This window comes from Caretta caretta, chromosome 2 (genome assembly GCF_965140235.1).
Source record: "Caretta caretta isolate rCarCar2 chromosome 2, rCarCar1.hap1, whole genome shotgun sequence".
NCBI classification, from domain to species: Eukaryota; Metazoa; Chordata; order Testudines; family Cheloniidae; genus Caretta; species Caretta caretta.
In genome coordinates, this window is record NC_134207.1 from 2351518 (window position 1) to 2377721 (window position 26204).

A 26204-nucleotide genomic window follows, 5' to 3' on the forward strand; every position below is an offset into this window, starting at 1 on the left:
AGACCCACACGTGCGCACGCCCTCCAAGCGGAGTCGAGGCCGGGAGTCAACGCGTGAAATCCACAGACCTGCTGGGCCGAGCGCTCAGCGCCCCGGGGCCGCCCCCCGCCCAGCCCGTGCTCTCAGGGTTAACGCTCCCCAGCCCCAGCCGGAGGCAGCTCAGGTAGGCGTGAATGTGCGGGGATCCGGTTCTGCCTGCGCGGAGCAGGAGGAGGGGCCTGGCTGACCACTGGCTGGTGCTATAAAGCTCCCGGCTCCTGCCACACTCAGCGCCTTCAGCTGCACATGTGTGCAGAAAGGGAACGCCAGCTGTTACCGTGAGGGGACTTAACCCCTTCTGGGCCGCCCAGGCTGGAGGCGCGGAGGGGAAGGAATCCCGTTGCTGCGAAGCCGGATCTTGCTCTGAAAGCCAGCGGAGGAGCTCCAGGCTTCGGGGGCAGGCGGCGGCTCGCCTGCTTCGGGGCTCCAGGGCTTTCAGGGACGGAGGCAGCATGAGCGAGTGGAGCTGAGCTGTTCTGGTACCGGAGGAACTTTGGGGAGCCCGTTCCCGGCGGAGCTGCCTCGCCGTTGCCCTTGCCAGGTGCGCCCCGAGATGTCCTTTGCCATGCTGCGCTCGGCCCCCAGCCGGTACCTCTACCCCGAGATCAGCATGCTGTCCGAGGACGAGGAGAACGGGAGCGAGAGCTCCGGCTCCGAGGAGAAGCCCTACCACCTGGACGCCGGCACCTACGGCCTGAAGGGCGGGAAGCGCCGGAGCGGCAAGAAACCCAACCGGATCAACCGGGAGCCCCGGCAGCGCCACACAGCCAACGCGCGGGAGCGCGACCGCACCAACAGCGTCAACACCGCCTTCACCGCCCTACGGACGCTCATCCCCACCGAGCCGGCCGACAGGAAGCTCTCCAAGATCGAGACGCTGCGGCTGGCCTCCAGCTACATCTCCCATCTGGGCAACGTGCTGCTGCTCGGGGAGGCCTGCGGGGACGGGCAGCCCTGCCACACCACCCCAGCCTTCTACCACCACAGCAGCAGCAGCAGCCCCCCGCTGCGGGAGAGCGAGAACTCGCAGCCCAAACAGATCTGCACTTTCTGCCTCAGCAACCAGAGGAAGCTGGTAAGTGGCTGCTCGGCCTTTCTTTCTGCGCCTTCGGGCGGCGCGCCGGGGTGCTCAGCCAGGCAGGGCGGGGGAGCAGCGAGAGCCCAACACGGAGTGGATCCTGCCCCTCCGCCCGCCCGGGGACGCTCGGCGCCTCCAGCTAGAACTAGCTCAGCGCCGTTGCCATCGATCGGCGCTCGCGAGCGTGGGGGAGACGGCAGGGCCAGAGCGGGAACGTAGCCAGCAGGAGGAAATCCCCGTGACGCTGGGAACTGCCCTGACTCTAGCTGGGGAGATCTTGCAAACCAGACCCCTCGGGCAAGGCAGAAAGAGACACAGCCAATCCCGCTGCCTCCCCCGGCATACCTAGCTTCTCTCCAAAGCCCCCGCCGGTGGCTGCTAACTCCTGCCCTTACTAGCTGGATGCGGGAGCGAGAAGGGGAGACTATCTGGGGGCTAGAGATTAATTTTAGGAGCTCACATACTCAGGGGACGGCTGAGGATAAAGAGCTTAAATCCAGAGAGTGTCTGCAGAGGGAGGTCTCCTCATTAGCACTGCACAGGCAGACGCCAGGAGGCGAACTCGCCCGGTCTCCGCTACGGACCATCTCTAGGGCTTTAAGCACTTCAGCCACAGGCTCCCTTCTGCCCCACCCGCTCGAGGGAGCCGAGGGCCCCTGCTAGCCAGCTCCAGCTCCAGCTCCAGCCCCTGGAGAGCTCAGCGCATGCCTGCCGAGTGTGGCGTTTTGGGGAGCTGGACAGACACCTGATGGGGGGGGGGGAGGGAGAAGCACTTGGAACAGCTCATACCAAGCCAATGCCCCCCAAATGCTCCTGAGACGCCCCACTCTGGCGCACCCCTCTTCACTGCTCAGGGACCCACGTCCCTGCAGAAAGAGCAGCCATGCCAACCGGCCTGGGCCACGCTGCTCCCTGGCACGCGGCGCCAAGGCCCGGCTAAGTCAGCTCCAGTGTGTGGGTGCGGTTCTCCTCTGGTCTCCCAGGTCAGGTCTCCGCTGTGGCGGGTATGCAGCTCCCCAGGCAGGGCAGAACGCTTGAGGGAACGTGGCCTCTGCCTGGTACCTGCCCTCTGCCAGTGATTTCACATGCCCGGCACTCACCTGCTGCCCCCGGAGTCGGGCTGCTAGCTGCTGGCTGGGATGCACAGTCCAGGATCAGGGGCAGGATGGCGAGGCCTCTGCTCCTCCGGAGAAGGGGGAAGGCAGAGATGAGAAGGCCCCAGACTCGCTGGACTAGGCACACGCGCCCACAACAGCTGCTCAGCCGGGACTCCCCGAGGAGCTGGAGCGGCCCCGCACCCGAGCCCACCAGCTTGCAGGGAGACATGGTGTGGGGCCAGCTGCCCCCCGGCTCTCCCAGCAGAAGTGGGAGCTCCCCCGCTCCCCCCTAGCATAGCAGAGAGAGAGGCAGGAGCAACAGCACAGACCTGAAGGACAGCTCTGACCCCTGGGCAGGGCTTTGCCACCCACAATGGGAGCATCAAGGGGCCCCGCTGTCAGGCCAGTGTGCAGGTGAGAGCCCTGGGGCTGGGGGGCGGCTACAGAGCAGCCTAGCTCAGGGGCTGGAGGCTGCAGCATGGCAGGTCAAGAGTGAAACCCGAGGGACAAACAGGCAGGAAACCCCAGGCAGATCTGTCCTGCTTGGCAACCGGGGGGGTTTGAAACCCCCCCACCAAACAGACACACTCCAGAGGGGCTTCGGGGGCGGCTCCCTACCCAATCCGACCAGGGCAGGGGGCCCATACGGAGCCTCTGGGGACCCAGAAAACGGTGGCGACAGGGAAGGGAGATTCATGAGCAACTGGTGGGGTCTTGGAGAGAGCCCACAAACATCCCTCCTGTTACCATAAACGAGTGGGGGGTGGACACGACAGCAAGGGACCACTTCCATTCAGTCCTCAGAGAGAGGCCCCCCCCAGCAGTGACTCAGGTCACAGAGACGGACTCTCAGCAGCACAGCACAGGTATAAAGCACCATGCTTTGAGGGTAATCAGTCCACCCCTCGCTGCCCACCTCAAGCGCCCTGCGGCCACGGATCTCAGAGCACAGCCACACGCTTCCAGCCTCCTAGCCCAGCCCCCGAGGCAGGTTGGCAAGATCCCATTGTAGAGTGGGAAGCCTGGTACCCAGCAGAGCCGCGACGGACCCTCCTTCTAATGACTAGCCCTGTGGTTTGTGTACCACCGCCCGTCCTCATGCCGCGCTAAGTTCCCCCTCTTGCTGACACTAGCCCGTCACCTCGATTCCTATAAACCACGGCCCATTAGAGCCGCCCGCCTTGAGGCAAACCCCGCGCTGGGCATGCCTAGCCACCCCATGCCCAGAGGCACGGAAAGGCACAGCTATGCCCGAGCCCTGATCGGAGAGCGGCAGCCTTGTTTGACCTTTAGCTTTTCGAGACAGTTCTCTAAGATTTGGCCATTGGCTGGATTCTCACGTAGGCCGGAGAAAGGTGTGTTTGCCATAGCAGGGTAGCTATCCCGCTGGTGGACGTGAGGGGGACCCTGCTTGAGGCCAGAGTGCTGATCTTGCCTGGTCTCCACGGCAAATTTTCCCGCAGGAGAACTCTCTGGGCTTGTTATCTTGCTCTAAAAATTCCCCACCGCTTTCAGCAGCAAAGACCAAGTCTTCAGTCACAGGGTTTTCAGCACATAGCAAGGAAGTGAAATTAATCTTCTCAGCAGTTGTAAAGACAGCATCCTGGGGACCTGCCTGCCTGCTTGACACTAAGTGGAAGGGACCTCTCTTGGCTGCTGAGTGCTAGAAAGATGACGCTATCCACATTCTGGAGAAATCAGCTCCCTATAAACCCACTTTCCATGCACTCTAAAAACCAGAGCCGCTGCCCGGGCACATGCCAGGGATCAGACACGGGCAGGAAGAGCTCAGAGATTCTGACGTAGAAAACGTTTCTCACTCACACATGAGTTCCTCTCATTGCAGAGCCCACCGGGAGGGGAATTTGCCCATGTGCCCGTGTACACAGACCTTTACATTTATTTTATTGGCACATGCCAAGTACAAAATCCCCCCTGTAAACGGCTACACGCAGAGCTGCCACTGGCGGCTCTGTGAGGCAGGCGGGGAGGCAGTGAGCCCACCAGGACAGGAGCTGCGGGAGCTGGATGCAAGGCGCAGGGAGGGCCCAGGACCTGGCTAGCTTCGCCCTCACTCCTCCAAGCACCCTCACCCCAAACGAAGAGGGAGCAGCTTGGCACGTAGGGCTGGGGCTGCAGGAAACCAGCAGGCTTGGCTCCAGGCTGGGGCGGGGGAGGAGAGCGCGGCACACAGAGCAGAGACCCTGGCTAGCTGGCAGGAGTCACACAGTGAAGCCTGGGAGGAGCTCAGGCAGGGTAACCCACCCCCGTCTAGGGTCCCGAACAGCTGCAAATACCCCCGGGGGCTGGGACTTGGCACAAACCAGCTGACGCTCCTGCCGCGTCTCCACCACAGGCGGGATGAACGGCGCGACCGACAAAGGGGTGACGTGGCTTCCCACGGGGGTGCTGAGACTCTCACTTCAGCATCCAGGGCAGGAGACGTTCCCGTACTGCAGAGATCCTCCGTTAACCCCCACCCCCAAAAGGCGAGGCCCCGCTCAGCTACACCGCCTCACGCAGGCCTGGGCGACCCAGGCCATTCTCTAAACAGATCTAGCTGCAGGGGTAGGACAGGGCCGTACGCTGCGCTGGGACTGAGCCTCCAATGTGCAGGAGGCCAGGGCCGAAGCGGGAGGCGTGCTGGCTCTTTCTCTGTGCTTCCCCGACCTGCCCACCCCAACACATGGCTGCAGCTCCCACTTCTTTAATGGGGCAGGGGTCTGGGAAGGAGGGTCTGGCTTTGCCACCTGCTCACGGCTTGTGCCAGATTGCCCCCCCTTTGCTGCCTGGCGCACACGCAGAGCTAAGGGAATGCGCAGAGCAGGAGGGAGCGATGGGAAAACACGAGGCATGGCATTCCTACTTGTCTGGGTCTTGTGCGCACAGCACAAGGAGAGGGAAACCAGGGCTCAGCTCTCGGTAAAGAGCGCACCTCCTTCCCGCCTCCACGCACACGCTGCACCTGCTCTGGGGGCTGCAGCCCCCATCACACAATAAGTACGGGTCACTAAATGAAATTAACAGGCAGCAGGTTTAAAACAAACAAAAGGAATATTTCTTCACACAATGGACAGTCAACCTGTGGAACTCCTTGCCTGAGGATGTTGTGAAGCCAAAACTATAACTGGGTTCAATAAAGAACTAGATAAGTTCCTGGAGGATAGGTCCATCAATGGCTAGTAGCCAGGATGGGCAGGGATGGTGTCCCCAGCCTCTGTTTGCCAGAAGCGAGGAACGGGCGACAGGATGGATCACTTGATGATTCCCTGTTCTGTTCATTCTCTCTGGGGCACCCGGCATTGGCCACTGTCAGAAGACAGGACACTGCGCTAGATGGACCTTTGGTCTGACCCAGCGTGGCTGTTCTTATGTTCTTACAGCCCCCTGCTCTCCCAGGGAGCCGCTCTACCACGGCGTCGGGGACATGGGAATTCCTAGGGCTCACTGCACTGTGGTACACGAGCAAACCCCGAAGAGCTGAAGGGAAATGGCTCTGAGCACCCAAGGACAAGCAGGGGAAGCAGTGTTACAGGTTCCTCGGCTGGTTTATTAGGGACTTAGAAAGGGACGCTGCCAACACTCCGTCCTCAGGTCCCGGCGGAGTGACGGCAGAGCTGGCTGGCGTGTCCCCACCAAACCTTGGGACCGTCTGTGCTGCTCGGAGCTGAGCCAGTGACAGGCCATTTCCCTTCGCTTCTGGCCAGCGCTGCACCGTTGGGCTGCAGCCACCCAGGGCGGGGCAGGACGATTCCTGCTGGGCCTGATTTGCGGGCAGATTTGACCTGTACAGAACCGCAGCTCCCTGCCGGGCCCCTGGCTGAAGGCGCCTGCCTGGCTCTGCCACCAACTCAGGAAAGAAGCTGCTCCGGGGAAGGCCCCATGCCTCAGGCCCAGCAAGATCCCAGCCACACGCCAGCATGGCTGAGAGCACTGGCAGGGACAGGTCCTGGGGCAGGCAAGCCCCAGGTTCTCCTCGGAGCCAGTCAATGCAGCACCGCAGCCTCTGCGGTCCGGGGGAGAGTCACCATCTGCTCTGGAAAGATGGAGCAGGGGGCGCATGCAGAGTTTACAGCCAGGAAAGCGAGGTCTCGGGGCACCACTCCAGGGAGCATGGAGATCCTGGGAACTGAGCAGCCTCTAAAGGCCGCTGGGGAGCAGGAAAGGTCGGGAGCAAGAATAAGGCCTGGAAAACCCGCTTCAGGGGGTGAAGAGGCACTCTGCGCCCCCGCCCCCTGTAACCTTCCCCACTGGCTGGAAAACAACCTTCACCCTGGGAACCTAGCTTGAGAGAGGCCTGGCCCCGGGCAGCAAAGCCCCACCGAGCCCCTGGGGCGACTGGGGAAACCACTCTGCCATCTGCTTCCACGCCTCCTAGAGCATCAGAGCCAGGCGTCCCGCTCTGCCAGGCCCCTCTACCCTCCCAAGGTGGGAAAGCACGGCTCACTGGGGGGGCTGCTCCGCCGGCAGGGCTCTATGCCAGTGGGCCATGTCCTCACAAGCGAGGCCCCCTTACTCTGGAACAAGCATGTCCACACAGGGAGTTACTCGCGAAAAGCAGTTTCTGATTGGCTCTGTGTTTAGCTAAGCCCTTGGGAGGGACATGGGAAGACCGAAGAGACACCCCCACCCCCCGATGCACCATGGACCCCAAGTCAGTCCACAGGTGCGATTGGATGGGCCATATCTGACCGAACAGACAGGTGGGGGCTCAGCTGACGGCTCTGGAAACCATTAGGAATGGCATGCAGGTCGGCGCTCTTTCCACACTGCCCAGGGCGGGCACCACGCCCCCCGTTCACAGCAGGGGGGCTCCTAGCCAGGCTCAGGGGGACGGGCCTCAGGAGCAGCTGGCATGGGCAGCTGCTTGTGGGTTCTAGCCGTGTGGGGCTCCATGATGCTGATTTGCCACTGAGGGCGGGTGGGACTGGGCGAGCCCGGTCAGATGCTAGGTGTGGGATGCAGATTCACTGCGTGTAAGCCCAGACCCAGCAACGTGACCAGAAAGTGCACAGGCCCTGGGCGAGCGGAGAAGGGGCCAGAGATGGGTCACATCCAAGCCTTCCCATGGCCAGTCCTCACACCACAGCCGGGACAGAATCATAGACTATCCGGGTTGGAAGGGACCTCAGGAGGTCATCTAGTCCAACCCCCTGCTCAAAGCAGGACCAATCCCCCACCAAATCAGGCTATCACTTAGCTCCCAGCCCATCAGTCCCCTGCTCAGGGCAGGGCAAAGGGCTGGGATGTGGAAGACCAGCGGAGCTGCCATGGGCCCTGCATCTGTCAGGGTAACTGGACAGCGACAGCCGCTATTAGGAACTGATGGGCCGGGATGCAGAGAGAGGCCAGCTCTGCCTAGCACCCCGGCACCGAGACCGGCGCGGGTACGCAGCACCCATCGCGGGTATGCAGCCATTACGTCGGCATCCCCTCGGACGAGAGGGGCGCCGACCCGGCACCGCAAGAGAAACAAGAGACAGCACAAAGGGGTTCTGTATCTGCAGCTCGGCTGGCCCAGAAAGCTCCACCCCAGAGCTGCTGGGTCTCTAGGAGCGGCCACATGGGGTCCACAGCTTGGCAGGAGGTTAAGTGGCACAGAAAGCTGAGGAACCAGCCTCACCCCCTGAAGAGCTGGGGGCACAAACGAGAGGAGTTTCTGAGCAAAAGTGGGGCGCTTTGTTCTGACCCAGCTTCCCCGTGCGGGGCCATCGGGCGAGTTGGGGCAGAAGGAGGAAGAGACCAGGAAGGGGACAGCCGGACAGGACTGAGGTGACTGGCAGAGTCGGCCTGGACCTTACCCCCCTGCCACTCTGTGTCAGCGGCACCCCTCTGAAGAGGGGTAGACAAACTGGAGGAGGGGAAATGATTAACCCTGGAACTGCCCCAGCCTGGGGTGCCCAGAACAGACCTAGTCAGCCGGGCGTTGGCCTCCCCGCTGGTACCTGTGGCCCGGAGACTCCTAGAGGAGGGAGGCCCCTTCCTCAGGGCACCTGCGCCTTGAGCCAGAGCTGCAGGACGACCTGGGCGGCCCGAAGAGCAGATGCCCTGGAACCTACAACCTGTGATGGGCCCAGAGAGCTTGGCAGCCCCTCGGAAGGCACTGGGGTGGGTAGGGGGCACAGAGCCCTGCACATTACCGGTGACAACACCCCACGCCCTTGCAATGCCAGAGAACCCCTGCCTCATCCCAGCCGGACGGTGCTGGAGAGACCCTGGCTAGGAACGCGCTGGCTCCAGGCTGAATGACCCTTCCAGCAGCCAGAGCTGGTTACTGCCCCCCATCTGTGGTGGGGGCACCCCTGAGCGCCAGCTCAGCGGCCAGTGGGTATTTTACCCACCTCCCCCAACTCCATAGTCAGAGGTGGGAAGGCTGACCATTCCCCCGGACAGGGCTGGGACCTGTCCATCCAGAACAGCTTCGGCACCCTCCCCATCACGGCGCGGTGTAGGTGGATTCACAGCCAACAGACCTGGGGAGACCGGGAAGGGTTTGGGGGTAACCAGCGTGAAGGAGAACTCACAGGTGCCGTGCTGAGAAGTGATTTGCTGCTATTCTCTGGGTAACACAAGCACAGGCCATGGCCCCCGCAGCCCCGTAAGGGAAACCCACACTCTGCGAAGCAGGCATTGGAGCCCTCCCCGAGGAGAGCTGGGACCTGGCAGACACTCCCCAGCAGGCATTAAATCACTTGCTGAGCCCTGGCACCGGATGATGACCCAGCTGCTGGGGGTGGGGAGTGAATCCAAATAGCTGGCTAGCCCACAGTGTCCTGAGAGAGCCGTGGGGAGCTGTGGGCTGGGACAGTGCTGGGCTTGTGTGACCAATGGCCCAGCAGCTGGGCTACGGATGACTGCAGAGGCCTCCTGCAGGTGGAACATTAAGGACACGAGCATGCGGTCTGGACTCGCCAATGCCCAGTGGGGTAGCCAGAGCCCTGAGTCAGCCGGCGCCCCTTCCTGGTGCATGGCGGCCGGATGCCTTTTCCTCCCCCCCAGGATCTGCAAGATGGGCCAGCTCCTCAAGCCTGTAATTTACTGTTCCTGCTGCACTTAATGGCAGCGGAAAGGCAAGGTGATAGGGGAGGAAATATGAGGCGGGATTTTCCGAATCCCCATTTCCTCTCCAGACAGCACAAGAACTCCTGGGGCCTGAACATCTGGGAAATTTAATTTGGCCATTTTGGAGCTGAACGCCCCCCTTCCTCCTCCCCCATCCCCTGGCGGAACAGAGGCTGCATGTGCAGTACCCGGGGTGCCTCGGCCGTGCAGCAAACCCTGCCGAAAGCTGGAGGACACGGGAGAATCCCGCAGCTGGCAGAGCCAAGATGCAGAACTGCCACCTGACTCCCCACCCCCCGGGGCACGGCCCCTGGCGGGTGAGACCCACCCAAGGTGCACACGCTCCCCGCAGCGAAGTGCAGCAGTAGAGTAGAGCGAGCACTCGCTGAGCTGCCTGCCCCGGCCAGTGGTTCGCTCGCCCTCGATTACTCGCTGGCCACCCCCAGGGAAGGGAAGGAGGGGCCGTGCCTGGGCCGGTTTTGTGACTGCGTGCAAGGTGCTTTACGGACAAACCAAGGGCCAGAGCTGTGCCCTAAGGAGCACTGCGTCAGGGCCTGACCCAGCTGCCCCACGTGCCCCAGCAGACATCAATGGGCACCAGAATGCAGGGAAGGACGCCGGGGGGGGTGGGGGGTGGGGCGGTCTGGGTCCCGAGAGGGGCTCTGTCAGCCCCACAGTTTGCTGTAGGGTTGGCGGAGTAACCGCACTGCGTTTGCTCTTGGACTTGGGGGAGCGCTCAGGAGGGGAGGTGGGCAGCAGGGCAGCCAAAGACAGGGACATGATGCAGAGACACGGGGCAGGGATGTGAGTCCGGGCATCGGGGGCAGAGTGAGACCAGACAGGGGAACAGGGCGAATTGGGCTGTCAGAGCCCTTCCTACAAGCCGGGAAGGGGATGGTCTGCGTAGCCAGGTGATGCCTTTAAATGTCCAGCATGGCAACCAGGGCAAAAGCAATGGGAGCCATTCCACGGCTTCTCTAGGGAGAGCAGACCCCCCGGGGGCGAAGGCGGCCGATGCCTGCTGGAGGAGGGGTGCTGGCCAGGCTCCTAGACCAGGTGTGTTTTTCTAACTCGGCCTCTCCCCCCACCCCTTTGCAGAGTAAAGACCGAGACAGGAAGACGGCGATTCGGAGCTAGACAGATTCGGAAAGGAGGAGCGGAAGGAGGAGGGATGGAAAAGCCACACACACCAAACAAAGACACAGACATTCCTGCCTTCCCCCTGCTGCCATGGAGAGCTGCACCCAGGGGAACGCGCCGACCCCGGACACACCGAACATCTTCCTGGCCAGGCTGTGGTGGCAGATGGCAGACAGGGACCTGGGAGCTCCAGGAGGCTTCATAGATGGCAGGACTTCGAAGGACCATGCCCGGCGGCACCGGGACACGGCTGCGACAGCGAAGACCATGCCTGCTCCAGCCCAGTGAACCAGAGGGGCTGGAAAAGATGATCTATAGACTCCCTGGACGGGACCCCTGCCCTGATGTTGGGGAATGACCCAGGACCGCTCCTGCGGAGGGAGTGAAGGACACTGCCCTTCACCGGGTTTTGTTGAGCAGCACTAGAAAAAACTATGTACAAAATACCCCGCTCCTCCACCCTGCCCCGTACCCTGAGTCCCAGGTGCTGCGCTTGATCAATACATGCTGGTGGTTCATGTCATTGATACAATAATATAAAGCCGGAGTAATTTGTATAATTAAAACAAATATGGTTGAGAGATGAGGCACAAGCTCCCTTCCTTCCAAGCCCTGTCCGGCGCCACACAATAAACCTCTAGCTTCCCTGCACCAGTGTCTGCTTGCAGCCTTCCCCCCATCCCCGGGCTCACACAGCTCTAAGGCCCCAGCCAGCCCCAGGCTCCGGCCACAGAGGCATTGCTGCTCTAGGGAAGCAAGGAGCCACAGTAGAGGACCGGAAGCCAGCAGGGCCTTCAGCGCAGACCTGTGGCGTGGCCCAGGGCGAGTTGTTTGGTCCCCATATGGCCCAGTTAAATGCAGCTGGAGACCAAGGTAAAAAGCAGGGACTCAGTGAAAACCAGATGCTGCAGCTGAGCTGAGTTTCCTGGGGAAATAAATTACACACGTAGGCTGCGGCAGGATCAGTTCAAAGCGCCAGGCAGAGCAAAAGCTGCAGCGGGAGACTGTGCTCTAAGCCTCTTCGGCAGCAGGTGAGGGGCTCTGGGTTTTCTGCTGGTCTGCAAAGCTACCCCTGGCCCCCCTTGGCTCTGAGAGGCTGGAGGGAAGCACCCCTGGAGCCAGGGGGCCGCAGAAAGTGCTGGGCTCCCACTCACGTCACCAGCAGAACCGCAAAGCTGACAGCACTGGGGTGTATCTGAATCCCGGGGGCTAATCCATGCGTAGTCAGCCGGAATGTACTTTACCCAGAGCACTCACGGCCCCCACCTTTCTCTGCAAGGCTCCAGGCTGGCAAAGACGGAGCCTCTCGTGGGAGCCATTCAAAGCACGGAGTGGCCCCGCTGCCCAGAGCCAGGCTCTGCCGGGGGCGACTGGCCAGGAGGAGGAGGACAGGCAGGTGGGCGTAGGAAGGAAAGCGAGAGGCCGGAAATGAGAAGGTGAGGCCACAGGGGAGCGGCAGCACACAACACGGGGGGTGGTTGTGGGGGAGGACAGGAGCTGGGCTGGGCCAGGGCACCCAGTACCCACCCCAGGCAGGAAAGCATTCCCTGCCCCAAGAGGGGATGGGGCTGAAGGTCTTGGCGCCAAAGCCCTGGCCTCACCACAGAGGTGCATGGCTAAAGCTGGCAGGTCTGCTTCTCTGCTAGCAAGTCCGGGCCCTGGCTTGCAGCCAGGGAGAGAGAGGGACACTGTGCCGGGACTACCATCCCTACCCAAGCGTAACCTCAGTGCCAGCATGTCATGGTGTGCCCCGCTCACTGCCAGCGCGCATCAGCCACCAGCGGGAACACAGACAAGCCCAGGCCGCGAGCCTCCGCAGCACAGACCTCCCGCTAGCTCGCAGGGTCCGTACGTCAGAATGGAAAGGGGGAGAAGGGGCGTCTAACGAGACTCCAGCCCAGGCTGCGACATACCCAGGAGGAGCCTGGTGATTCCCACCCCTGGTCCCATTCTGGCACAGGGCAGAAGAGACGAGGCCCGTAAATATAAAGGAAGCAACCACCACAGCTATTCACCCACCCAGCAGGGCTCCCGCTCCCCAGGGCTGCTCTCCGAGAGCTGACGCGCTCCAGGGCGACTGCCAAGGAAACAGACACCCTGTGAGCTCGGGACAGTCCCACATGGGGGCGAGGAGCCAGGCAGAGCATCGGAGGGGAAAAACCCACGCCACGGCAAGTGAGAGTGGGAGGTAAACACATTCGCCGGCCAGGAATGCTCAGCGCTGGGACGCAGGCAGGCCAGGCAGGGGAGGACATTTTGCTGGCTTCCCTCCCCCAGTAATCAGTGCAGAGGAAGATGGGATTTGGGATTTCTGCTCCTGGCAAGCCAGGGCCAGAGAACAGGTTGGGCTCACCTGGCATGGCCTTTCCCTGGCACAGGAGGCCGTTGCAGGCTGAGCCGGGCTCTGGCCTTGCAGCTGCAAAGACAGGCTGGTCCTTGAGAGGGGGGAAGCGCATTCTCCCTGCCAGTCTGTGGGGCCGCTAGCTACAAAGCCAGTGCAGACAAGCCGTCCGAGCTGAGCGGGGACGTGACACGAGCCCGCTCCCCCAGCAGTCACGCAGCAGGCAGAGCCAGTCCTGTTTCAGGCCTAACGTGTCCGAGGACTGGGGGGTGCCTGAGCCTGACACATCGAACGTGCCCATCCCTTCCAGGGACCGGGGCTGGGGGGGTTCAGGTCAGCATTGGGAACCGCTCAGCTTTACAGAGCTGGAGACTGTTATTCTGTGCGTTCCTGTTCGCGGTGGCAGGGCTGGAGAGAGGGGTTAGGAATGACTCTCGGCCTCCAGCGTGGAACCTGGCAGAGGCGGCTGCAGGCAGCTCACGCTATCGTTAAAAACAAGTGGGGAGGGGGAGACTCTTTCAGGGCAGCGTTTTTAGATCCTTCAGATGAAGTCCTCACGCTCAGCGCGTAAAGGGCATTTCCCCATGCCAGCAGACGGTACTGGCTGACTCCCTGCACCCGCCAGGGTCAAGGGATGCCGTTTTACAGACGGGACAGAGCCTTGGCCAAGGCCACACAGGCAGGATTAGAACCTGGGCCCACAGACACAGCAGAGTCCCTAGACCGTGCTGCCGCGAGAACACACTAGTTACGGCTGGAAGGGGATTTCTAATGCAACCTCCTCCGTTCACAAGCTCCCAAAAGCATTCCGTGGGGGGTGCAAGGTCACGAGCCCGAACAGCGAGGAGTGCGCGGAAGACACGATCAAACGTGTGGGCCTTCCCCTCGCGCGTGTGCCCCTCTCCTGCCCCCAGAGGTCCCACTAGCCACTTCCACAAGAATGTGCCAAGAACTTCACGCCAGGTGAACGTCACAGGTGCGAACCTGGGGGCAGGGCTGGCCCTCCAACGAGGAAGCAGAAGCAGATGCAGCAGTGAGGGAGTCATTGGGGTCATTCTCCTGCTGCAGAGAGAATTGGGGGGTCCGAGTGGCGTGGGAGTTGGGCCCAGCGCTGAGACGATAGCGGGGATCTCAGCTGCACTCAGCGCTGGCTTCCACACCACCGTCAGGGGCCCGTATGGGCAGCAGCTGCAGTGTGTCCAGCCGTTTGATCCAACGCAGGCCTGTTCTGCGCCTGTGTTTTGCTGCCACTCTGCCCCGCCCCCCACGGCGCAATGCAAAGGCGGGCGGGCGGCTGGCACAGTGCTGGGACCAGCGGGGGGGTGGGGAGGGATTCAGCACAGGGTGTTTGGGAGGGAAATGTTTGCAGACACACCCAGAGGATGGGGCTTCCCCCTCTGGCTGACCACACGCGAGATCCGTCAGAGGCCAAGCCTGCCCGTAGCCCCGCACTAGACACTGGGCAGATGTTAGTGAACACGCTGCCTTTCGGTCCCACCTGGTAGCTCCTGGAGACAGACAGATCGACCCGCCATGCAGAAGGGCTGAGCGCGCCCACATAACTTAGCCACCCTTCCTGGTGCACTGCCCGCATACTCCCAGCCCAGCAGAGGCCAGTGCCCAAGGACATGCTCCCAGGTTTAGCAGGCCAGAAGAGTATTTCCTGCCCTAGAGGTCATTTCCGTTCCCCTGCCAGCACCAGGCAGACAAGTGGACATCTGTGCGGAGCTGAGAAGCAATTGTCCTCAGCTGCAGGGCAGCTCTGCACCAGGCCAGCCCCTGGCTTCCATCCCATATTTGCTTGGTGATGGCGCAGGTAGGTCCAGGACTCTCCTATCCACAGCTCAGGTGGACAGAGGAATAAACAGCAGCTCAAACTGGGTGACTGGTCCCCCCCTTTCGCCCAGCAAGTTCTTCCTCCTGCTCTGAAAATGAACCTGCTGCAAGATCGGAGGGGGCTGCTGGCAGACCGAGGGGCAGGGCAGTCCCTGGAGCCAAGCTCCAGAGGCGACAGGCCGTTGAACCCGTCCCTCAGCTTAGGGTTATCCTTGGGTGCACAGATGGTTGCTGCATTTTGGTCTGACAGTGGGATGGCGAGTGCTCGTTCCTAGACCCTGGCGAAAGCCGCTCCGCAGCTATGGACTGGCTCCCTGCAGCCACTTGGCAGCGGCACCCATGGTCCTGGGGTTCCTGGTCCCAGAGGGAGACTCACTAAGCTGCTGGATTCCCCTCGTTTCCTCTGGAGTTTGTTCCATAGGTGTGCTCCCCTGGGGGACGCTTTGTCCCAAGCACTCCCCGAGGAGCGCAGCGACCTCAGCTGGTCACAGATCAACGTTCAGCTTCAAAGCAGCTGGGGGCTGAGCCATTAACTAGGGGGATGATTAAGACCAAAGCCTCAGACTGGGATCAGAAGCCGACCGGGGCCAAGTGAGGCGCTGGATTATGTGCCTGATGTGCTCATGGCAGCTGGGACGGTGGACAAGGCAGGCAGCCTCATTCTGTACCAGCCACAGCCTCTGCCTGACCCTCCCATTCAGCTTCAGCGACAGCCCGGTTCTTCAAGGCATTTCTCCGTGCAGAGCAGCATGGCTCCGGCCTTGGCTGGGCTCTGCTGGAGCCAGCTGCTCCTCCTCTGGGAGCAGATTTCTCGCAGGCAAGCTGGCACTGTGGGCGTGGCTGCATCAACGAGAACAAGATCAATAACTGAGCGCCCCCGGCATGCTGCAGGCAGCTGACCCCGCCTCCCACATGGGCTCATGTCGACCCTGACGAGACACGGGGATGGCACGAATCCCTGTCGGCGCCTGGACAGGAGGTGCAGTTACCGACCTCCACTCCCCGAGTTATGCTGGAGAGGAACCACTGGAGCAAGTGCTGTGCCGGGCCAGCGACTGCTGCCGGTAAGTGCCCACCGCTCTGCAAAGGCAGAGTCAGGGTTGTGCTGCGGGGGGGTGGCGCTCCTGTCACTCATTTCCTGCAGTGCACTAGCTCCCCTTGACCCCCCAGGACACAGGATGCCCCTGAAGGGGGAAGGAGCCAAATCTCTGCCCTACGGTCTTGGTCAGCACTGCCGGGCTCCCAGAGAACAGAGATTCTAGGAGGACAAGCCCTTGTTTACTGAAGGATCTTTGGAAACTCAGCTTCCTGTCACCGGAGGAAGGGTGGCCCAATGGTCCAAGCACTAGCCACGGACCATGGGAAACCTGGCTTCAAGCCCCTGCTCCGCTATAGCCATCCTGTGTGAGGTTGGGTCAGTCGCTTAACCTCCCTGTGCCTCAGTTCCCCATCCATGCAGTGCGGATGGCAGCGCAGCCCTGCATCCCAGGGATGTGGGGAGCGGCTCAGATACCGCCATGGGCCCATTGCCGCAGTATCTCAGAGACAGAGACAGCTCCAGTCACTGAACTGGGTTTTCAAACCTGGGTCTAGGGATGTGCTGGCCTCTCAGCAGCCGTGCCAGAAAACCCCCCCACCCTCACTGCTCCAACACCCCCTCACTGTGTCGACCCTCCCCATAGCCCCCAGCTGTGCCCCCCAAATCTGAAAGTGTTGTATGTTAGGGGACTGCACATCAGGAGCCTCTTGAACAAATGACACAGCGATTTGCTTTCCTCTGATCACACTCAGTCCCATTGCTTAGGAAAGGGGTGAAGACCGAGTCATGATCCCATTACCCTAACGGCTAACCTAAAAGGCCCTTCGCCTTCTCTGGTGTAATGAATATTGGTTTCCCTGACAACACTTCTGAAGGCAAACTGGAGTGTGGATTGTAGATCACTTTAAAATTCCACTCAAACCAGATGATGGTTTCAGGGCAGAAGTTCCAGAAGGTGCCCCTGTCACTTGCAGGCCATGCACAACACAGTCGCTGAAAGCTGCTCAAACTCACAGTGCAGGGTGCAGCTCAGGTTCAAGGACCTCCGCATGTCACCTTGAGCCACCCAGTTACCATGATAATGGACTGTCTGCAAAACCTTTTGCCTCAGCCGAGCCCCAGTCCTGCTGTACACACGCATTTCACTCCTTTGGCCAGGTCAGGTTAGCTCAGGCCCATTTGGAATTACAAACTTTACCAACGCCGCCTGCCCAAAGAGGCTCTGGGGGCCACGCACTGCCTGACAGAAGTCCTAAGGGACGGAGATCGGTTTGGGGAGGATTACAGCCATAGCTGGAGCTCCAGATGCATGCAACGAAAGGGAGAGATCATTAGAAACATTCTGTGATGTTCTAAACAGCTGATTCCTCTGGGACAGCTGCAGCCTGGGAACCCCTTGGTCAAACGCCCCCAGTTTCAGCCCACTAGCTTGACCTTACATCTCCATGAAGTGCAGGAGGTTTTACAAGATAATCCAAGCAAGCACGTGGATCTTACAGCACGTAGAAAATCAACCTTCAAACAGACAACTCTCCTCAACCCTGCCACGCTGCCCTGGGTAGCAGTGCCCTAGTCTGGAGCCCGAGGGCAGGACCTAATCTCACAGCATGGAAGTGCAGCTCCAGGTAACCCATGGCAGAGAGGTGGAAAGACGGTGGGGTGAGGGGACTGATTCATATTGAACCAAAACCAAACGTTTTTAGCTCTAAGCTGTCTCCCTCTCCCCCTTTAGCACAGGCCTTGGAAACTCTTTGGGGCAGGGACCGTGGCGTGTGTGTGAGCGCTCTGCCTACCACGCAGTCGGTACTACGGGCAGATAATAAATGAGCAGTCTCACTTCACGATGCTCCATCTGGAGCCGGGTGCTGCGGATTCTGAAGGGCAGCTGCATTTGGCCTAATGTCACCAGTTAGCCAGCCCTGCTTTTTGAAGGTCCAATCCTGCAAGGGGCTCAGCGCCTCCCTGGACCAAGGCCTTGGCACCGGCAAGGGAAAGCAAATGCCCAGAGTGTCCGGGCTGCTAGGTGGGCATTAGTTCAGCGTGACACGGCCAGGACAAGAGGGCAGCCTTCCGCAAGTCAAGGGCTATAGCCTCGGCTCCTCGGCCTGGCCTCCTCTGGCTCCTTGGTGCCATGCTCTGCACTGATGAGCAGCCGCCGCGGCGGTAACCATCCACAGCTCCGATCTGGTGTGAATTAGGGACACCCGAGCACCAGTAGCAACCCGAGCCGAAGCCGTCGCCGATTCGGCTGCCTGAGGTTTCCGTCTGTGTCGCACCCCCCACACACATGCGCTGACCCCCTCTGCTCCCCAGCGTGGCTGGGATGTCTCAGGAGCAATCTTGAAACCAACAGCAGAGACAGCGGGCCTGCCGCCAGCCATGCAGCTTTATGGCACTTTCATACTTGTTAGCCAGACGATCGCCCAGGGATCATTCTCCTGCCAGCGGCCGCTCCGAGCAGCCACTGCTCGGCTCCGCTCGCTGCTCCGCTCCCCCCAGCCCTCCTTGATCTTTGTCCCCCCCAGCCTCCCAATCACAGCCCGGAATCCGCCCCCACTGCCACACAGGGCGGATGGTAACTAAACATTCACCGCCAGCGGGTTGGGGGCCTGGACGCGGGGAAAGGGGCACACCCAGCACTCTCTTGACCCCCCCATCAGAGCCCCCCCTAAAAAGCCAGCTGCGTTTAAAGCGGAAAGTCCTGGGGCTGCTGGAGGCGTTGGATCAAGTCTGCTCCCAATCACTTCCATGCATGCCTCCCTCCCCCGTCCTGCCAGCTGCCTTCCCTGCCACAGGGCACAACACAGGTAACAATTACAGGTTAGCCACCAAAGCCTTGGAAAGGTCTCTGAGAAGAAAGGGAAAAGCCTCTTTCAAGGCACCTTTCTGGCGGCTGCCGACATGCTGCCCTCGGGGCCCTGCAGCCCTGTGTGCTAGTCACGGTCGCGACCGGACAGAGGGGCCGCAGAACCCCTCCCTGCCCACCCCCCAGCCCACCTCCCACCTCCTCAACCGACTCCCATTGGTCCGATCAGGGCGTCCCTCTCGGCTCTTCCACACCCTCATCTTAGAGCCGATCGGCAACGAGCACCCGGCACGTGCAACCCCAGGGGCTCCAAGTGGGGGACTGCCCCAGGGCTGGGTTCAGGGGGGACAAGGAGAACTGATCAGACGGTGAGTGGCTTTCAAGGGACACTCCAAGAGACAGCTGGTCACAGCAGGGAAGGGCTGCACAGGAGTCCAGACCTCGCTCCCTGCCCCGGGCGCGCCCCACACAAACACCCGGGAAATCGGCCGGGCTCTGCCACTGCCCGTCCGAGCACGGCCGAAGACGCAAAGCAAACGGTGAAAAGGCAGACTGAAATATCCGTTCTCATTTCCCCGAGCTCCAGTAACCTTCAGCGCGACAAAGAGCAGAGGAAAAACAACAAGGGGTCCGGGTGGCACCTTAGACACTAACACAATTATTTGGGCATAAGCTTTTGGGGGCTAAAACCCACTTCATCGGACGCATCGAGTGAAAATTACAGGAAGCAGCTATAAATATACAGCACATGAAAAGCTGGGGGTTGCCTTACCAAGGGGGGGGTCAGTGCTAACGAGGCCAATACAGTCAGGGTGGATGTGGCCCATTCCCAACAGTTGACAAGAAGGTGTGAGTATCAACAGAGGGAAAATTATTTTTTGTAGTGACCCAGCCACTCCCTGTCTTTATTCAGGCCTAATTTGATGGTGTCAAGTTTGCAAATTAATTCCAGTTCTCCAGTTTCTCACTGAAGTCTGTTTCTGAAGTTTTTTTGTTGAAGAATGGCCACTTTGAAGTCTGTTATTGAGTGTCCTGGGAGATTGAAGTGTTCTCCTACTGTCTCCCTCAGACAGAGACAAACACCTACAAGATTTCTACCAAGCATTCTTACAACTACAATACCCACCTGCTGAAGTGAAGAAATAGATGGACAGATCCAGAAGGGTACCCAGAAGTCACCTACTACAGGACAGGCCCAACAAAGAAAACAACAGAATGCCACTAGCCATCACCTTCAGCCCCCAATTAAAACCTCTCCAACGCATCATCAAGGATCTACAACCTATCCTGAAGGATGACCCATCACTCTCACAGATCTTGGGACACGGGCCAGTCCTCGCTTACAGACAGCCCCCAACCTGAAGCAAATACTCACCAGCAACCACACAACAAAAACACCAACCCAGGAACCAATCCCTGCAACAAACCCCAGTGCCAACACTGTCCGCATATCTATTCAAGGGACACCATCATAGGACCCAACCACATGAGCCATATCATCAGGGGCTTGTTCACCTGCACATCTACCAATGTGATATATGCCATCATGTGCCAGCAACACCTCTCTGCCATGTGCATTGGCCAAACCGGACAGTCTCTATGCAAAAGAATAAATGGACACAAATCAGACGTCAAGTATTATAACGTTAAAAACCAGTCGCAGAACACTTAAGTCTCCCTAAATGTTCAATAACAGACTTCAAAACGGCCATTCTTCAACAAAAAAAACTTCAGAAACAGACTTCAATGAGAAAATTAGGATTGTCTGGCTATGTAGACTCCCTCCTCAGGCCCTACGCTACCAGCACTCCCAGCTATCTTCGAGACACCACTGACTTCCTGAGGAAACTAAAATCCATCGGTGATCTTCCTGATAACACCATCCTGGTCACTATGGATGTAGAAGCCCTCTACACCAACATTCCACACAAAGATGGACTACAAGCCGTCAAGAACACTATCCCCGATAATGTCACGGCTAACCTGGTGGCTGAACTTTGTGACTTTGTCCTTACCCGTAACTATTTTACATTTGGGGACAATGTATACCTTCAAATCAGCGGCACTGCTGTGGGTACCCGCAGGGCCCCACAGTATGCCAACATTTTTATGGCTGACTTAGAACAACGCTTCCTCAGCTCTCGTCCCCTAAAGCCCCTACTCTACTTGCGCTATATTGATGACATCTCATCATCTGGACCCATGGAAAAGAAGCCCTTGAGGAATTCCACCATGATTTCAACAATTTCCATCCCATCATCAACCTCAGCCTGGACCAGTCCACACAAGAGATCCACTTCCTGGACATTTTGGTGCTAATAAGCGATGGTCACATAAACAGCACCCTATACCAAAAACCTTCTGACCGCTATTCCTACCTACATGCCTCCAGCTTTCATCCAGACCACACCACACGATCCATTGTCTACAGCCAAGCTCTACGATACAACCCCATTTGCTCCAACCCCTCAGACAGAGACAAACACCTACAAGATCTCTATCAAGCATTCTTACAACTACAATACCCACCTGCTGAAGTGAAGAAACAGGTTGACAGAGCCAGAAGAGTACCCAGGAGTCACCTACTATAGGACAGGCCCAACAAAGAAAATAACAGAACGCCACTAGCCATCACCTTCAGCCCCCAACTAAAACCTCTCCAACGCATCATCAAGGATCTACAACCTATCCTGAAGGACGACCCATCACTCTCACAGATCTTGGCAAACAGGCCAGTTCTTGCTTACAGACAGCCACCCAACCTGAAGCAAATACGCACCAGCAACCACACACCACACAACAGAACCACTAACCCAGGAACCTATCCTTGCCACAAAGCCCATTGCCAACTGTGTCCACATATCTATTCAGGGGACACCATCATAGGGCCTAATCACATCAGCCACACTATCAGAGGCTCGTTCACCTGCACATCCACCAATGTGATAGATGCCATCATGTGCCAGCAATGCCCCTCTGCCATGTACATTGGTCAAACTGGACAGTCTCTACGCAAAAGAATAAATGGACCCAAATCAGACGTCAAGAATTATAACATTCAAAAACCAGTGGGAGAACACATCAATCTCTCTGGTCACTCGATTACAGACCTAAAAGTTGCAATTCTTCAACAAAAGAACTTCAAATCCAGACTCCAACGAGAGACTGCTGAATTGGAATTAATTTGCAAACTGGATACAATTAACTTAGGCTTGAATAGAGACTGGGAGTGGATGGGTCATTACACAAAGTAAAACTATTTCCCCATGTTTATTCCCCCCCACCCCGTTCCTCAGAAGTTCTTGTCAACTGCTGGAAATGGCCCACCTTGATCATCACTACAAAAGGTTTTCTCCCCCCCCACATCCCCCGCTCTCCTGCTGGTAATAGCTCACCTTAAGTGATAACTCTCCTTACAGTGTGTATGGTAACACCCATTGTTTCATGTTCTCTATGTATGTAAATCTCCCCACTGTATTTTCCACTGCGTGCATCCGATGAAGTGAGCTGTAGCTCACGAAAGCTTCTGCTCAAATAAATTGGTTAGTCTCTAAGGTGCCACAAGTCCTCCTTTCCTTTTTGCGGATACAGACTAACATGGCTGCTACTCTGAAACATTTCCTTCACTGTCACACTTCTCCACCTAGCTAACAGGTAAGGTCCAGGGACACTCATCTTCCACTCTCCTGGCCTTCCCACACTGCTGACTAGACACAGCCATCAGCTCACAAGGCTGCCTAGGCTCATCCAAACTTTCCTTACCAAGCACCTTGCCACTCCCAACAGATCCCCTGCCCGTGTCTCCCCCCACTCAGCTGGGGTCTCAGCTCCCACTGTGCTCAGTGCTGCCCTTGCTGTCCCAGTGGCTCTCTGCTCTCCTTACAGCATCAGAGCCAGCATGAGCCCTGTCGTAAATATAAAGGGAAGGGTAAACACCCTTAAATCCCCCCTGGCCAGAGGAAAAACCCTTTCACCTGTAAAGGGTTAAGAAGCTAAGACAACCTCGCTGCCACCTGACCAAAATGACCAATGAGGTGACAAGATATTTTCAAAGCTGGAGGCAGGGGGAGAAAACAAAGGGTTCTCTCTGTCTGTCTGGATTGTTTTTGCCAGGACCAGAGCAGGAATGCAGGTCAGAACTCCTGTAAAGGGCTAATAAGTAATCTAGTTAGATATGCGTTAGATTCTGTTTTGTTTAAATGGCTGATAAAATAAGTTGTGCTGGAGGGAATGTATATTCCTGTTTTTGTCTCTTTTTGTAACTTAAGGTTTTGCCGAGAGGGATTCTCTATGTTTTGAATCTGATTACCCTGTAAGGTATTTACCATCCTGATTTTACAGAGGTGATTCTTTTACTTTTTCTTCAATTAAAATTCTTCTTTTAAGAACCTGATTGCTTTTCATTGTTCTTAAGATCCAAGGGTTTGGGTCTGTACTCACCTATGCAAATTGGTGAGGATTTTTATCAAGCCTTCCCCAGGAAAGGGGGTGTAGGGTTTGGGAGGATTTTGGGGGGAAAAGACGTTTCCAAGCGGGCTCTTTCCCTGTTATATATTAGTTAGACGCTTGGTGGTGGCAGCAGTAAAATCCAAGGGCAAAAGGTAAAATAGTTTGTACCTTGGGGAAGTTTTAACCTAAGCTGGTAAAAATAAGCTTAGGGGGGTTTTCATGAAGGTCCCCACATCTGTACCCTAGAGTTCAGAGTCAGGAAGGAACTTTGACAAGTCCCTTCTCTGGTGTGCAAGGGGGCAGGGAGCATCTTTCTGTCCCACCCAGGCCCAGGGGGCTAGTTACAGGCAGGCAGGCAGCCTGAGCCTAGCAGCTCCTCCCCGCTGTCAGCCAGGTCATCTGCATTTTCACTGACCATTTCCCTCTCTGCCAACTGGTTCCCTGGATTCAAATTCAAACCCTCGGCCGTTACAGGAGCAGGGCCTGGATCCTGTCCCAAAGAGACACAGTCACTCCCCAACAGGGTCTCTCAGCTGATATCCTGGAGAACCTCAACGACCAGCCAGCCTGACCCCTTCTGTGTCTGCACAGGGATCTGGGTCATAGGCAGGGCAAGGGGCTTAATCCCTGGGACCAGCTTACACAGCCCTTTAGCATCTGGTGAGCCTGCACCACCCGGGGCCTGACAACAGTTCTCTCTGTCCCAGGATCTCGCCACCCCAGGAATGTCTCCCCATTGACCTTCACCTTCCACTCCCACTGGGGGTCCGAGGGGCCTGACCCCAGGAAACTCCACACAGACATATAAGTTGGGGTCAGGAGTGGGAGCCTGTCCACCTCTCCATCCATCTGGCTGACGGAGTCTATGGCCTTGGGACCCAGCAAGGGAGCTAGACACCGGGGCTTTCCCGCAGGGTCCCCCTGGTTCAAATCTCCAGCCTGCTCAAAGGCAGTGAGGTGGGCATCCACATCCCCCCCTTAACCAGGGGCAGCAATTTAGTCTCGAGGTTCCCTGCGGAACTGGCCCCTCAGGGTCTATCCCCACTCTCCCCAGGGAGGTCTCCTAGGCCTCTCCACCCCACCACCGCCAGTTCATGCTGCTGCTGCTTCTGCAGCTCTTTCTCGGGCTCTCGTTGTCTCTAACAGTCCTCTTGCTCTCTCGGACTCAGCTCCAATCCCGTCCATCTCCAATCCCCAGATGGGGAACCCGATCGTGAAGACCCACGTCTGGTCGGGGACAGGAGTCTTGGGGATGTCTGGCTACCACTCCAGCTGCTCCCAGATCCTGCTATAGCCCCATTTGGGTCAGGAATCTGTTCCTTAGAGCGGTCATCCTCTTCCAGCTGCACGATTAACTCTGCTTTGGTGAACTTTCCAACGCTCAACCCTCTCTTTTTGCACAGGGTTACAATGTCCTTCTTAAGGAGATGGTGACAGGCCATCACTTCGCTCTTCCCAAGGTGTTGTGGACTCACAGGCCTGTGTGCTCTCAGCTCCCCATGGTTTCCAGGGAGAACCCCTAGTGTGCCAGCCCTTCTTGAGGTCATCACCTCTTTGCCAGTGTCAAGCTGCAGACTCCTCCGCCCCTTGGACCGCTCGCTGCAATCCCCAGGGGAACCCTGTTACTGTAAAAGTCCTTCTCTCTCCCAGGGCCAAGCCGCTGGCTCCTCCGCCCCCGAGACTGCTCACCGCAGTCCCCAGGGGACCCCATTACTGCACAGTCCTTCTCGCTGGTCACATATTCCCGGGGTTAACCGCCCCCCCGAAACCACTCCTCTCTGAGCCTTCAGCACGCCTGGTCCTCATCAATCCCCCTTCGTTTTGCTCCCCAGTCACTTATGGCAGGGAGTGCCATCCATAGGGAGCAGTACATCCCACCGCTGCCACCAGTTGTCCCGGCGTCCCTGGGCGATGGTCTGGAACTGCTCCCCATGAAGTCAGGGAGGACTCTGGGGAACTCTCCTTTCTGTGAGCAGACTGTCTGCAGGACACACAGCTCACCCAGCTTCCACCTTCCTGGGTCTGACCTCTGAGCATTCAGCATCCTCTGCCCCTCCGTATGCTTCCCACAGCGAGTCCACTCAGGTGGAGCTCCTGGGGAAGCCAGAGGGTCCTGCCCCCCAACTTCGCAGTCAGATGGGACTCTCAGCCAGCCAGTAAAACAGAAGGTTTATTAGACCACAGGAACATGGTCTAAAACAGAGCTTGTAGGTGCAGAGAACAGGACCCCTCAAGCTGGGTCCATTTTGGGGGGACAGTGAGCCAGACAACCATGTCTGCACTTCACTCCATGTTCCCAGCCAGCCCCAAACTGACTCCCCCTCCAGCCCCCCCTCCTCTGGGCTTTGTCCCTTTCCTGGGCCAGGAGGGCACCTGATTCCTTTGTTCTCCAACCCTTTAGCTCTCACCTTGCAGGGGGGAAGGGCCCAGGCCATCAGTTGCCAGGAAACAGGGTGTCAGCCATTCTCTGTGTCCAGACCCCTGCACACCCCTGCCCTCCAGGGCTTTGCAATGACCATACACCCTCATCACCTAAGAACTGCATAGGGGAAACTGAAGCACCCCCACAATATTCAGAGGAAACATTAAGAAGAGTCCTGCTTCGTCACAATAAGGCAACTCCCATCTTTTCATGTGCTGTATATTTATACCTGCCTACTGTATTTTTCATGCATCTGATGAAGTGAGTTTTAGCCCACGAAAGCTCATGCCCAAATACATTGGTTAGTCTCTAAAGTGCCACAAGGACTTCTCGTTGTTTTTGCTGATACAGACTAACACGGCTATGACTCTGAAAAAAGAACAGCGGGGAACACCCCAGCCAGGGATTGCCGGCCTTGGCTCTGTAACCATCTCCTCCAGGACTGCTGCAGCCCTGTGCTGGAGGAGAGAGCTAATCTGATAAGACAGCTGCAAGAGAAACGTCTGTATAGCTCCTATGCTTCCAGTTCCCACACCTTTTCCCTTGCTGCACTCTGGGGCTGGAAGGGACGGGGTGCACACCTAGAAACGTGTCACAGACTTACCAAGGGCTCAGCTCTGGGGAGGAGGGAGCAGGTGTGTGGGAAAGTATAGAACAGCTAATATTCAAAACAAAAAACCTTGCATGCCACATTCAAACTGCAGAGTCAACAGGAAGGCGCCTAGCTGCCAACACCCCCTAATTCAGCAGGGCTGCACACCCTGCACACATTGTGGTAGGGACTGAACGACAGGTGGCAGGATATAACAGGACAGTCTGCAACCCTCAGCGGTAACAGAGCTTTGGGATCTTGTCCCCTAAGTGGGAGACAGGGAACAACAGGAAATGCCCTCAC

General features: G+C 58.2%; 2 protein-coding genes across 5 annotated transcripts in view; one reads left to right on the top strand and one right to left on the bottom strand.

Annotated features, from left to right (window-relative positions):
- Positions 1-26204, bottom strand: part of BOP1 (BOP1 ribosomal biogenesis factor) — a 110894-nt gene that overhangs the window by 30373 nt on the left and 54317 nt on the right. The window lies entirely within an intron of this gene.
- Positions 130-10997, top strand: SCX (scleraxis bHLH transcription factor). The gene is made up of 2 exons (XM_048837122.2): positions 130-1114; positions 10375-10997. Exons 1-2 carry the CDS (start codon positions 593-595, stop codon positions 10411-10413), a joined length of 561 nt encoding a protein of 186 aa, XP_048693079.1. The 5' UTR covers positions 130-592; the 3' UTR covers positions 10414-10997.